General features: G+C 35.1%; 2 protein-coding genes and 1 long non-coding RNA gene across 3 annotated transcripts; 2 read left to right on the forward strand and 1 right to left on the reverse strand.

Moving 5' to 3' along the window:
• Nucleotides 1-824: 824 nt before the first annotated feature.
• LOC104084928 (uncharacterized) lies at nt 825-2,065 on the forward strand. The gene is made up of 2 exons (XR_011415180.1): nt 825-1,721; nt 1,850-2,065. It is a non-coding gene; the product is annotated as an uncharacterized lncRNA (long non-coding RNA).
• A 5,702-nt stretch (nt 2,066-7,767) lies between these two features.
• LOC138908132 (uncharacterized) lies at nt 7,768-8,250 on the reverse strand. Its single transcript, XM_070198774.1, has one exon. The coding sequence runs from the start codon at nt 8,248-8,250 to the stop codon at nt 7,768-7,770; it is 483 nt and encodes a 160-aa protein (XP_070054875.1).
• Nucleotides 8,251-11,793: 3,543 nt separating this feature from the next.
• LOC104084927 (probable membrane-associated kinase regulator 2) lies at nt 11,794-13,525 on the forward strand. Its single transcript, XM_009588888.4, has 2 exons — nt 11,794-12,925; nt 13,037-13,525. The coding sequence occupies exons 1-2, from the start codon at nt 11,917-11,919 to the stop codon at nt 13,117-13,119; spliced, it is 1,092 nt and encodes a 363-aa protein (XP_009587183.1). The 5' UTR covers nt 11,794-11,916; the 3' UTR covers nt 13,120-13,525.
• The last annotated feature ends 1,052 nt before the right edge of the window (nt 13,526-14,577 follow it).

Consider the following 14,577-nt stretch of genomic DNA (forward strand, 5'->3'; position numbering starts at 1 on the left):
TGATAACCAAGATTTACTTCATTTTCCCAATAATTTGAAGAATAAAGCAAGTAATGAAAATAATTGACAAAGAAAGAAAATATGAAATAGATTGATAATCACTCCCAGAATTGCAGTTCTTAATTTCTTGTGAATAAAGTAAAGAATGATTGCATAAATTTTAATAAAAAATCAGATGCCATTACAAATGAGGTCTAAGTTCTTATATAGGAGCATACAATTATAACGATTTTCTTACTTAATCCGGGCTCGTTAATGGCATTAATTGCCTTGATTACCCGTTACCATGTATAATTGTAACAGGAGTATTTATAGCTGAGGATCTCCCATAACCGTAATTATATATCGATTTCCCTTCCTTATTTATGACAGGTTCATGCATCTTCCCTTCTTAATGGTCTTTATCCATTTCGCTCCTATTTCTCCTTTTACATTTGTCAGGTTCGGTTCTTTTCTCAGTGTAACCCCGAGGGTGTTCCTCCCGTGCATTCTTGTAATCTTTAACTCGTCCAATTAAGAATATTACTTGTCGCTATATTGATGGTCCATATACCATGTCTTGTCACCTTGATTACAACTCACGTGTCATGCCTTTTTTCCACAAATACAATTCTCCTCAAACTCCACTTGTAGAATTTCACTGGATTTGTTGTTATTGTTGTTACTTAATACACAGGAGTTTTGTGTATATTATATTGAAAAGAAATTGTTGTAACCTCTACGTTATCACATGACGATGACACAACGTCCTCTGTATATAAAAAGATAGAAGCCAACAAAGTTCTTTGCATTATTCCTCACTTCTGTCTTTTCTCTCTCACAAAAGTAGAGAAGCTTACATCAACTCTGCTTTCACAAAGCTCCATTCTCACTGTGTAACAGAAGCAGAGCCTAATTTGCCGTTATTTATAGTCTCCTTCACATTTCCACCTTGTTTTTCTTGGCTTCTGCATTCAAACTCTCTTTGCTCATACTATCCTACATTGCTTCTGATAACATGAAAACTTTTAAGCTACTCAAATGCTGGCCTAATACGGCCACCATTTGTGATACTATCTCTCGTTTTGATTCTGTTAAGAATATCGTCGATGGAATGGATTACGTAACTAACCCGAATGTTGATACTAATAAAGAAAGCGATGACGATGAAAACTCCTTCTTCCATTTGGTGTTCACCGGGCGCGACGAACGCCCTAAAGTAGACTCCAACTCGAAGCCTCATTCTCCAATTACTGTGCTCAGATCATGTACCAAGATTCGTGTCTTCATTTTGGGCTTAAAGAAGTTAAAGCCGGAGAAATCTGGTATTGATCACGTTTCTTCTACTGCCAGGGCAAAGCATAAAAAACACACACTTTCGCCCAGGACTCAGAGCAAGCGAATCACTGTAAAACGCAAGGTGAAGGATGTTCCAGTCAGCTCTATATTGTCGAGTGATAACAGTTTAAGAAGCAAACTGCAGAAAGAGAGAGAGGCGGAATTTGAAAGAGCTGATGTGCCCAAAACTAAGTGATTGAGCTCGACCAGAAAATTATCGGAGGAGAAACATGGGAACCGAGTTGCTGTACGTAAACAGCTAAGGAAGAGCCCGTCGACGGCATCCGTTGCCGGAGTTTCAACGCCGCCGATGAATCGCAGAGACGATTCACTGTTGGAGCAAAATGATGGGATCCAAGCTGCTATTCTACACTGCAAGAGATCCTATAGCACAGTATCAAAAGGTACCTGCTGATTATCCATTGTACTTTTGTTCTTAATGCAATTTTTTGTCATTAATTATTCGAAATTGCTATGTGATCAGTAGTAGATTTTTTTAAAAAAATTAATTGTTAATTATGCCTTTGACCAGATTGTTCGATGTTATTACCAAGATCTACATCTGAAGATGTACCACGACCCTCTTATTATGAAGAGCAAAGCAGATGGAGCATTTAATAATCTATGGTATTAAAACAGGCTTGTACACTACTGTAAAAATGTGAGCCAGCTTTGTTTAAGAGTAAGGCGTAGTTATTATTGTTGTGCCGTAAGAATGTGATTATATAAGTTTTTCTTTAGTCTCAAATTATTTGTCATGTTTCTTCTTTATAATTTAATTAGTAGAAGTTTTGACTATTTTACCTATATTTATGTCTTATTTTTATATGAACAATCATAACATCACCTCATAATTGATGTGTTTGTAATATTCAAGAACAATTACTAAAAGGGTAAATTGAAAAAAAAATAATTAATTTATCTTAAACTTTTAAAATGACAAATAATATGAGACAATTATTTTTAAAATTCTCAACAAATCATTTGAGACGGCGGGAGTATATTTTAATTTGGTCATTAAGTTTTAGGATTTCATTTTTGAGTAAGCTATAAAGTAGACAACTTTGTTTATAAAAAGTATTTTGCCTAAAGAGTATTCTACAAAAAAAAAAAAAAAGAAGTCGTGGTTTGAGAAGAAAACATGGTGATTCTACCTCCTCGACTCTTTACAAGGTATCTTCTTGACACTGCGGCTGTGCATTTGGTTTCGGATATCCGAGAATCCAATCCGATCTACTTTATTCGGATTTTTTCGGATTCTCGAATTTTGGATTTCGAATATTCGGATCAAATATGAGTTAGATTTTTTAAAAGTTCGGATATTCTGATTGTATTCGGATTGGTATAATTTTAATTCAATCCGATCCGAAATCCAAATTATATGGACATGTACAAATATGAGACATACATTTTAGGGTTAAGAGGATGTTTGGATTGGCTTAAAAGCCGGTCAAACCAGCTTAAAAGCAATTTTTAGCTGGTTGGAGTGTTTGGTAACTTTAAAAATAATTTTTAAGTCAAGTGTTTTTAAGCCAAACGAGCTAAAAACAACAAGTTAGGGAATCCCAACTTATTTTTTATAGCTTAAAAACTGATTGGGTTTGACCATATAATTTACTCTTTTATCCCTAATAATCTTTTATTTTCCCAAATATCCCTTCAACAGTTCAAAGCCAAAAGCCCAACGTTCTTTCCCTTCTTCTCCCTCCACTGTTCCCATTTTTGTCAATCATTTCTAATGCCATTTCCATGGCATATCCCATTTTATATCTATCCTTTCCCTATTTTTAAAATTTTTGTGCCCCGGTGTCATTTTCATGATTCCTTCTCACGTAATTAATCATTATCATATTTTTATTTTACTCCTTGTTTGATAGTATATTTACTAATAATTATTTTCTTGAATCCTTTGTGTTTTGAACGGTTACGTTTCTTTTATATTGTCAAACAAATAATGTCATAATTATTTGTCTAGTACAAAAACTAAAATACAAAAATATTCGAAAAAGTTGAAAGAAATATATAGCACTAATATAGTAACTTCAAATGAAAAATTATCTAAACATAAATATTTTTTTAAAATTTTTTTAAAGGAAATTCTCCAAAAGTAACATACTTTAGTGTTAATAGCTTTATGAATATTTCAGTCATTTTAACAGAAAAAGTGCTTGCCAACACTTATATACCAAACACTTCAATAACTTTTTTTGAGTTTAAGCACTTTTATCCAAACACGTAACTACTTATTTATAAAACAAGTTTCGACACTTAAAAAGTGCTTTTATAAGCACAATGCTTAAAAGCCATTTTTTTAAGCCAATCCAAATAGGCTCTAAGTCTTCTCATTTTATCCGCCTCTCTTTAGACTTTCTTTTTTTTTAGTTTATATCGAAGTCTCTCTCTAACCTCTCTTTAGGTTGCTCTGTCCGCTTCTCTTAAGTCTTATCTTTGTGTCTCTTATTCTCAGTCTCTCCTTCCTATCGACGAACACGATGCCTCTCCCTTATTAGACAATTGTTTGGAATTTCAGTTTATTTTATTTTACTATTAAACTTTTATTTTGTCTATTGCTATGAAAGACATTTGTTGCTATTAATTTAATAGAATGGTGAATAGCAGTAGCCTTAAAAAGTACAGTAGCCGGTTTGAATGTTAGTAGCCTTAATAAAGCGTACAGTCCAATCCGAAAATTCGAAATATTTACCCAATCCAAACTTTAAAATCCGATCCGATCTAATTTAATTCGGATTGAATTCGGATTGCATTTTATAAAATCCGAAATCCGAATTTATAATTCGAATTATGCTAAATCCGATCCGATTCGACCGATGCACAACCCTACTTGACACTATTTAACCATCTTTCTGAAGTGAAAATCTTTAATGTAATGCAAATCCAAAGAGATCCCAATGAAGTAATCGGATAAATCCATAAATTAGTCCAATTTTGCATTGTAGACGGACCTAAGATTTTGTACACATAATTCCGTGCATAAGAAAAATGTCGCACTGCGCTTCCTCAAACAAGGTGGCCTTAATATCCTACATTGGGCTAATCATTTTATAATAACTGAGCAGCAACCGCCGTACAAGACATGAAACTTAACATATGGATTTTACTGATGATTGTTGTGATAGTGGGGAGCCATTGATTTCTCTATGGCATTCTCCTGTTTTTACCAGACAGATCTAATAATAGTAATAGCCTACAAAATTACGATGTTCTTGTGGATAATGATGGGCTTAATTTGCCTGGACTTTTGATTCACAAACAATTTAGTAGTTTTATATAGTTTAGACTTTAATGATAGATAAAAATTTAAGTTGCGTAAAGAGAGCGTGTAAAATTATTATAATCATTGTATTATGATTGATGTAGTAAACTATTTATCATCTATTCTGCGTTATCAACAACAACAACAACATCAAATCTAGTGAAATCCCACAAGTGGAGTCTGGAGAGAATAGTGTGTATGCAAACCTTACCCTTATCTTATAAAGTAGAGAGGTTGTTTCCGGTAGGCCATCAACTCAGAAATAAAAAAGAGAGCAATAAACAAACAATAGCAACAACAATGTAATAGGAAAAAGAAAGCAAATGGCCAAGTAATAACAAAGATTTAAGAATAGGAAAATACAAGAATAGTGCCAAGACTACCGGTAAGAATGACACATTGTGTATCAACAAGGAACTAGGAATAGTAAACTAAGACTAATACTAATACTGCTAGTGAGACTAGGAGAAACTCTCGACTACCTGTCGACCCATAACTCTAATACTCGACGTTCACACCTTCCTATCGAGGGTCATGTTCTCGATAAGCTGAACTAGTATCATGTCCTCCCTAATCATTTCTCCCCGGTACTTCTTATGCCTCCTTCTGCCCCTGCTCTGACCCGCCTGAGCGAACCTCTCGCACCTCCTAACCGGGGCATTGGTGTCTTTCCTCTTCACATGCACCAACCATCTCAACCTCGATTCCTATATCTTGTCTTCCACAAGAGTCACGTCCACCTTGTCTCTAATAACTTCATTCCTGATCTTATCTCTCCTCATATACCCACATATCCATCTCAACATCATCATTTTCACTACTTTTATGTTTTGGACATGAGATTTCTTGACTGGTCAACGCTCATACAACATAGTCGGTCTAACTACCGTCCTGTAGAACTTGCCCTTAAGTCTTAGTGGTATTGTCACGACAAATCCAGCAGTCGTGATGACACCTAATCCGACCCGCTAGGTAAGTCATTTAATAATAATCTAATTCAAATGAGATTTACTGAGAAGATAAATGATGAAATAACTGAATTTTTATATACAACCCAAGGACTGGTAGTACCAATCATTAACTTCTAAGACTTAGAGTTTACAAAGCTAGTATGAAATAAATACATCATCTGTTCGAACTATACATAAACAAATTTAGAAATCTAAAGCTACCAAGAACAAGAGGCAGTTGTAACCGGAACGCAGGTACATCTTCAATGCCAACTTCCGCCATACACAACAACATCATCTCCAAAATCAACACGCAGGGTGCAGAAGTATAGTATGAGTACGACCGACCCCATGTACTCAATAAGTAACAAACCTAACCTTAGGTTGAAAGGAGTGGTGAGCGCGGAAAACGGTTAGGGTTCAACACCAATAGTTAAGCAACTAGTAACAAAATAATAAAAATAGTGCAAGTACTAACTCAAAAGTATTATGTTCAGCTCGTTCACAGTTACGGAAAATAGGCATCCTTCTCCGGTATAACAGTAAAACAAAAATCATTTACCGAAATTACCAAAATATGAGGGTATATCAGAAAACTGTGATTTTTCCAAACTTGCAGCAATAGATAAGCTATTTTATTATCAGATAACATGAGGAAAGTACATCTCTATGCTTACATATCAATATGCATGTCAAGTCATCAATTACCGTATACCGTCTAACTTGTAGAATAGACATCTCAATGTCTACATGTCAAATCATAAATGTCACAATACCGTATAACATGAGAAAAATGTATCTCTATGCCTGCATGCCAAGTATGCATGTGAAATGAATGATTTCACGGTGATAATCCCAGATACTCACACTCTCTGAGTACCTAATCTGCCTGTCTCAAACTCCCACTCATCACACACAATCACTCAATACTGTATGGTACCTGCGCTCACTACTTGTACGTTAGACTCTGGAGAGGCGGATCCTAGCCAAGCGCTAGTATAAAGCCAATATGGCCTGTTGCGGCGTGCAACCCCATCCATAATTATAATAAGAGATATAAAGCCAATATGGCTTGCTGCGACGTGCAACTCGATCCACTAATATCACTCACAACACGGCTCTCAGGCCCCCAACTCAGTCCACTGGCTCACATATCTCATACTACTCAGCCCAAACAATGATAACATATGATGTAACAATGAATGATGAACATAGATTGAGATATGATATGCAAATAAAAAATTATCACTGAATATATAATTACAGTTAGAGTAGATAACTCAAAACAACATAAATAGTCTCATTAGGTCTCAACCGAATAAGCACATAGCCTAAATAAAATTTCTAACATGATTCATGGCTAATATAATCAAACAAGTAGGGAGAACATGGATGTAACAAGATATAATAGCAAAACAAGTCCAGTCATAGTCTAATAATCTACTAAAATCATGATTTTCTCGGCGCACACCCACACGCTCGTCACCTAGCATCTGCGCTGCCTCAATGCATTTCGTATAACATAGTTCTCAGGGTAAATACACTCAATTCCAAGTTTATATATGTTACTTACCTCGAATAAGCCAAATCCAATACCGAGCAAGCCAAACAATACTCTAGAAATGTCATCCCGCACGTATCGACCTCCGAAAGACTCGAAACTAGCCAAAAGCAACTCAAACACATCAAATAATGCTAAAGAAAATAAACTCAATCGATAAAGGTTGAATCTTTAATCAAAAGCCCAAAGTCAACTAAAAAGTCAGCCCCGGGCTCGCACCTCGAAACTCGACAAAACTCATAAAATCAGATAACCCATTCAATTACGAGTCCAACCGTACTAATTTCACTCAAATCCGACTCCGAATCGATGTTCAAAACTCAAAAATTCGTCTTAGAAAAGTTTAGATAAAAACCCTCAATTTCTCTTTTGAAATCATCAATCAAATGCCAAAAACGAAGATGAAATCACGAAATAGAATCAATACCGAGTAGAAAATACTTACCATAATCCATGTGAAAACAATTGCCTCAATTTGAGCTCCATAGCTCAAAATATGATAAAATATATGAAACCTTCGAAAATAGAGTGCTTATAATCACCGGATAGATTTATGAATCGCGATCGCGAAAATACCATTGCGATTGCGAAGAAGAAATATGCATTGCCCTGAAATGCTCAACGTGTTTGCGAGCCTACTCATGTGAACGTGATACCCACAGATGTCAACACTCCTTGAATGCGTAATAGAAATCACCATTACTTTTTATTACAGACCCAAAATATTTAAAACTATCTCTCTCGGGGATGGCTTGTGTATCAAACTTTACTTCCACTTCAGCCTCATGCGTCTCAATATTGAACTTGCACTCCAAGTATTCTGTTTTTATATTACTCAACTTGAAATCTTTAGACTCTAGGGTCTTTCTCCACACCTCTAGCCTGGCGTTAACCACGCAATGCGTCTCGTCAATCAGCACTATGTCATCTGCAATAACATACACCATGGCACCTCCCCTTGTTGCTAGAGCGAATAAAAATGGGCTAAGAGCTAATCGTTGATATAATTCCATCTCTACTGGAGAATAATTCGAGTCTCCTCCCATAGTCCTCACCCTAGTCTTAGCTCCGTCATACATATCCTTGATCACCCTAATGTACGCTACCGGAACTACACTAGCCTCCAAACATCTCCATGGAACCTCCATACACAAGTCTTTCTTCCGTTCCCTATAATGTTCTATCAATCTTCTCACAAGATGAATAGCTTCGTAGTCGACCTCTCCGACTTCTAAACAGCTGGATTGTCTATATGAGTACAAATTTTCACATATTAACACATCCAGCTATAAACAGACAGTAAAGAAGTTTCTTTTGGTCCAAAGACAGTAACATTTGCAAACTAACCGCTTCCTTTTTTATATGCAGCTTACGGTATTTCGTTTCTACATTTCTTCCTCTCACATTAAGTCTTCGTCATTTTCTAGTTATATTTTTATGCAGCCAATTTATCCGGCTTAGCTTTTGATAGTCTTCTCCAAAGGAAATATGAGGGCTTTCACAAAGATGATAGTGTATCATGATTTTTTGTTTAATTATAACTCTTAAATCACCAAACCCTAAAATCTTCAACAACAAAAGAAGCCAAAGTGTCTTGGTCTACGACCCGTCAAATTATATAATAACTCCGACTGAAAAGAGAATAAAAGAGGTGAGAGTCCCTCTCAGAAAAACAAAGACATGACTTACGTACGTCTACCCCTTTTCTGGAATATTTTGTTTTTGGATCTTTTTTCCTTTGCTCTTTTGGAAGTTTATTGTCACCATCCTCCTCTATCTCCTCAGAACTTCTCTGCCCCAAAATCCGTTCAATCCCTTTTATTCCAAGTACTACTCCTTTTTTTCGTTCTTAGTTTTTTGTCTCTTGTCATATCCTCATTAATTTTCAGCTAGGTAAGGTTTAAAAGGAAAACATATTATTTACTGGATACTCCTATATGTCCTTTCAATTTAAATAGTAAAGAGCTTTTCAATTTAATTGACTAAGGTGTAACAAGAAAGAGAGCACAATAGAAGGTTTGATGAGGTTTCGGTCATAACATGAAACCAACCGGAACAGCTTGGATCATTTGTTGCTCGTGCAACCACTATGGCATGAGGTCTGAATGAAGCTAATTGATGAGACATTAATGAATTGAGACGTGGATTCAAAATTTGAAATTAACGGATTATGAATTTGCTACTGAGATCATAGCTTGTTTTTAGTTTTTTGGGTTTGAATAAAAAAATTGTAAACATTCAATAAATTTCTTAATATAAATATAATGTCTAAGCAAAAACTATTGTATTCGTCCGAACCGATAGCTAACATTGCAACTAAGCCCTAAAAAAATGTGTACTTGTATCCGATTGGATTGAAAAGGAATACCCAATATTTGCTTTTGTACTCATAATTTACCATGTCCAAACAAATTGCTACACTAGACCCTTCAAGTTAATATCCTACGTGTGGCTTAGGTAAAACCAGTAATATTTTAATAACAAAGCCGAAACTGCTCATGCAAAACATGGGACATTAGGGAGTTCACTTGCTCTGATAGTGGGGAGCCATTTATTATCTATGGCGTTCTTTTTGTTTTTGCTAGAGACAAATCCAATAATGGCCTACAAAATTACAACCCTCTTTGTGGATAGGGTTGGGTTTTGCGCTGACTTAGGTCCACAAACACAACTTAGTAGCAGCATATATATATATATATATAGTTTAGATTTTAGAGCTTTAATTAGCTATGAATAAAGAAAATAGTCACACTTGGTCAAAAAGAAAGAAACATTTGCAAACTCACTCTTCCATCTTTATAACTTGTAGCTCACTTTATTTCTTTTCTTTTTTCTGCTTTTCATCCTTTCACGTTCTTTAACACTTTACAATTACATTTTTAAGGTATCCAATTTTACCTCTTTAGCTTTAATATAAGTACTAGTACAAAGAGCTTTTGAAAGAAGCAAGTCAAACTTTAATGCAACGAGCCCATCTGACTAACTTCTTCAAAAGAAAAAGAGAGGGTAAAAGCTCCAAGACTAGGAACGAGCGTGCCCACCGTTGAGTCCTCGAATTTGCAGAATTCAAAGAGCCAAATGTCAGAGTTTATAATACTACTTAACATGTACTGAAAGAAAAGAAAAAGATGAGACTATTCCCTCAGAAAAACAACGACATTACTTATGTCTTCCCCTTTTACTAGTCTTTTCTTTTGGAAGTTTCTCTCGTCTTAGAGCCTCTCTGTCCTTAATTGTGTTCAATCCCTTTTACTCGAAATGCTACTCTTCTTTTCATTCTCTTTAGTTTGTCTCTTGTTGTACCTGATTTTCACTTCTACCAAGGTAAAAAACGGATAAATATTAACGCATCTGAAGTTATTTGTGTAGTATTTCAATTGTAAATATCCGCAATAACTGACTTATTTGTTTTTTTATTTTTGTCCAAAATAAGTGTCCAGTTATATAATTAAGAAAAAATTCAATTTATTTTTACTCTTTTACCCTTATGTGCATATCTCTAAAAAGTTTTCTTACTCCTCACATTAATATTTAATTAAGGATAGTTTAGTCATACTAGGTATTTTTATATAGAATATAGTATTTTCTTAATGAACGTGCCTAAAGCAAATTGGTCACGTATTGTGGACCAGAGGGATTAGGAAACTTACCCAGTTCTCCTTTGCCAAAGAGGATCTGCAATAACTATGGCTTGAGTTACCGGCCGATAACAATTATCACAAAGCTTGGTTTCCACAACCTAGATGTTCCGTTAAAGATGAATAGAGTTTTTTTCATAAACCCTAGTTTTTTTTTAATAGAAAAACGTGTCTTTTCCAATACCTATAATGATGTGTGTGTATATATATATATATGACATTACTAGGGTTTTATGAGGAGGATTAGTGCATGAATTAACGGACCGATCCAACAACTTTTTCCAACGATTTGAATATACATAACACAAAAGTTTGTGGATTTAGGATTTAAACCAATACCGGTACATCAGCTTTTTTCTTTTAACAATAAGTACAAAGTTAATTAATTTATATTTTAACATCTACTACTTATACTCGTGTATAGTTCAAGAGTAACACAATGGATTATTACACCTGCTAGTGACCTATGCTTCAGGCTCATAATTAGTCATTATGAAGTTTGTTTTTCTGCGAATTTAGTTACTCCCTCCGGTCCAACCCCCGGTCCATAATAAGTGACAATTTTATTTTTTTATTTTGGTCTAAAATAAATATTTATTTATATAATCAAGTAAAAATTTATCTTTATTTATATATTTTAATTTGTCAAGATAATAATTAATTAAAATTAATTTAATTAATATAATTTTTTTTTCTCTAGAAATTCGCATTTACTTAATAGGAAAATAAAACGGTCCGGAGGGGCTAAGTTATAGTATTAGTTGTTGGGTAGACTGAGACTTTGAATCTTGGAATAGGGAACGTTAAGATTCTTGGACCAGTAAAAAGGCTGTAAAAATCTAAAGTAAAGTTTCTGATACTTATTGGGGGTTACCCAAATTTCAGACTTTTACTCAGTAAAATTAACCTCTAGTCCGTAGTTTGTAATTGTGCAGACGCGGACGCACGAGAATTGTAGTAGGAGTATCTGCTTTTCTAATTAACTGAAACTCTACTCCTCACATGACGACGGTTCTATCTCTTTACCTATAAAAACGACGAAAACAACAAATCTTTGCATTGCTCTTCAGTCTTCTTCTCTTTTTATTTCAAAAAGTAGAGAAGCTTACATCAACTCTCTGCTTTCACGAAACTCCATTCTCACTATATATATAAACCACCATATTTTAGCTATATATGTCCATTCTTGTTCCACATTGCTCACTTGTCTTTCTCTTACATTCAAATCCTCTTTGCTCATACTACCTTACTTGTTTTTCGAAATCAATGGAAGCTTTTAACATACTTAAATTCTGGCGTACTGCTGCCGTTAGAGATATCGTTTCTGATTTTGATTCTGTTAATAATTTCGTCGACGTACACAGACCACTGGAGAATGATGAAAAAACCAATGACGACGAAGACTCGTTCTTCGATTTGGTATTCACAGGACACCCTAAAGAATACAACAACGCCAAATCCGTTTCTGAAACAAATTTACCCGAGTCTCCTAAAGATGTGTTTTTTAAACCAAAAGCTTTTCCAATTGACTCCAACTCGAAGCCTCTTTCTCCGAATTCTATACTAAGATCAGCTCCCAAGTTTCGTGTCTGCTTCTTGGGTTTCAGGAAGTCAAAGCCAGAGAAAGTAGGCGTTGACGATTCTTATGCGGCAAGTCCGAAAATGCAAGACCAGAAACTGTCTCCTAAAGCACAGAGCAATCGATTTACGACGAAATGCAAGGTGGAGGAGGTTCCAGCCAGCTGTATTTCCTTCAGATACAATAAAAGTTTAAAAGGAAACCAAGTTCGAAAAGAAGAAGAGGTCTCTTCAGTTAAAGACTCGTCAAAGCAAGATATGCCCAAATATTTGAAGTTGATGAAGCCTTTGTACTCCAGAGCTTCCAAAAGGTACACCGACAATATAAAAATATCAGACAATGTTTCGAGAGCAAGTCAATTGTGCTCTCCGTCAATGCAATCATTGAACTTACCCAGAAAATCATCAGAGGAAGGAAAACAGGGGAGCCGAGTTGCTGTACTTGGGGTTGTGCGCAAACAGCTAAGGAAGAGCCGTTCGATGGCATCCGTTCCCGGAGTTTCAACGTCGCCGATGAACCGGAGAGACGATTCACTGTTGGAGCAAAATGACGGAATCCAAAGTGCTATTCTTCACTGCAAGCGATGTTACAGCTCTGCCTCAAAAGGTGCATTTACTGACTCTCCATCATATTTTCTTTACTGTATTTTAATCTTTGCCTAATCTTCTTTTTGTTTAATGTTGGACTGACATTAATTCTTAATTTTGCTTTGAACAGACTGTTCGGTGTTATTGTCAAGATCTGCAAATGAAGATCTGCCCAGAGCCTCTTCTGAGGAGCTGAACAGATGGAGTATTTGAATAGTAATAATCTATGGTGTCAACATTTAGAAACTAAATATATAGCGGGAACAGAAAATTACTAGAAACAGAGGCTTTGTCTTGTTTCATTAGCTGATATCCTTAACTATTTTGTTTTTACAAGCGAAGTGCTGTTAGTGGAATGACTAGTTTCTTTTTGGTAAAGTAACTGAGGAACAAATGGAGTATGATCTTTTTTAAGTATGGCTCTACTCTTTCAGACGTTTTCTGTGAAGTGTAAATGTTCAATTTGGTCATTATTATGTTTTAGGTTCCAATTCCCGAATAACTTGCTCAAATCGAAGTTGTCATTATTGCCAGGACATACAAATGTTACAGATACTTTACTGCAGTGCCCGATTGCGCGTGCCTTCACCTTATGTTTTTGTAATATGAGACGCCTGTAACATGATGGTGCATCTTCTTAAAGAATGACACTACCTTATATTAGGCTGAATAGATAGGCGGCTCTCCAAAATTGCGTATTGTTTTTTCCTTTTTCGCAATTAAAGTAAGGGTATTATCACTGGTTATGTTAGTGAGGTCTTTTTTTGTCTCGCAATTTCTAACTTTACACATTGGCAGCTATTGATTAATACACAACTTAGTTTGTTGGGAGTTGCAAAATATGTCTAATTGACACATTTTATCTTCACGTCAAGAATTTTACAAGTACTACTCTTAGTTTACAAGTACTATTAATTTAGGTGACAATGAAAAAAAAATGGCAACTTTTATGTGCTGATTATAAAAATATTTATATAATAAAGTCATTATCAAGCATTTATAAGTAATTTTTTAATTAGTAATCTGTTAAAAATATTTACTAATATTCGATCACAATATAAAATTCTTTAATAGTGTAAAAATTTCTTTATATTATTAGCGTATAGTATAACTTAAATTTAGAATTTAATGTGAATATATTGAACTTAACACTATCAATGCATGTAATTTACATTTAAAATTTTAATGTCTGAAGGGATGTGTATGTTTTTGTATACGGTTAAAATCGAGCCCACCCGATTTTACTATTTGACTGAGACCGGGAGGTTGCATCGAAGGATGGCCTCGTAACGGAACAGACTAAATCACGAGGATAAGGTACCGAGTTTAGAATCGAGGTACTTGTCGAGATCGAGGCTAGCAGCGATCCAAGTCAAATGAGACAGACATCGAGCAAGATCGGAGATAGCACAATAACAGAAAGGCGAGATATCCGTGACTGGTCGAGGATCATGGCGTAAATCTCGGAACAGATCAAATCAGAAACTGTTAATTAGCTAATCATGAGATTTTCTTCTGTAATTAGAATTATACCATAAGTGGAATTCCTCTACTATTTAAAGGGAGGTGTTCTAATTATTTGTAACACACATTGTTCACAGATATCACAGCAATATAATTCTCCTTCTCGTTTATACTATTGTTTATCAGCTTGTTATATTTTAATTGTTC

This window comes from Nicotiana tomentosiformis, chromosome 3 (genome assembly GCF_000390325.3).
Source record: "Nicotiana tomentosiformis chromosome 3, ASM39032v3, whole genome shotgun sequence".
In the NCBI taxonomy this organism is placed as follows: Eukaryota; Viridiplantae; Streptophyta; class Magnoliopsida; order Solanales; family Solanaceae; genus Nicotiana; species Nicotiana tomentosiformis.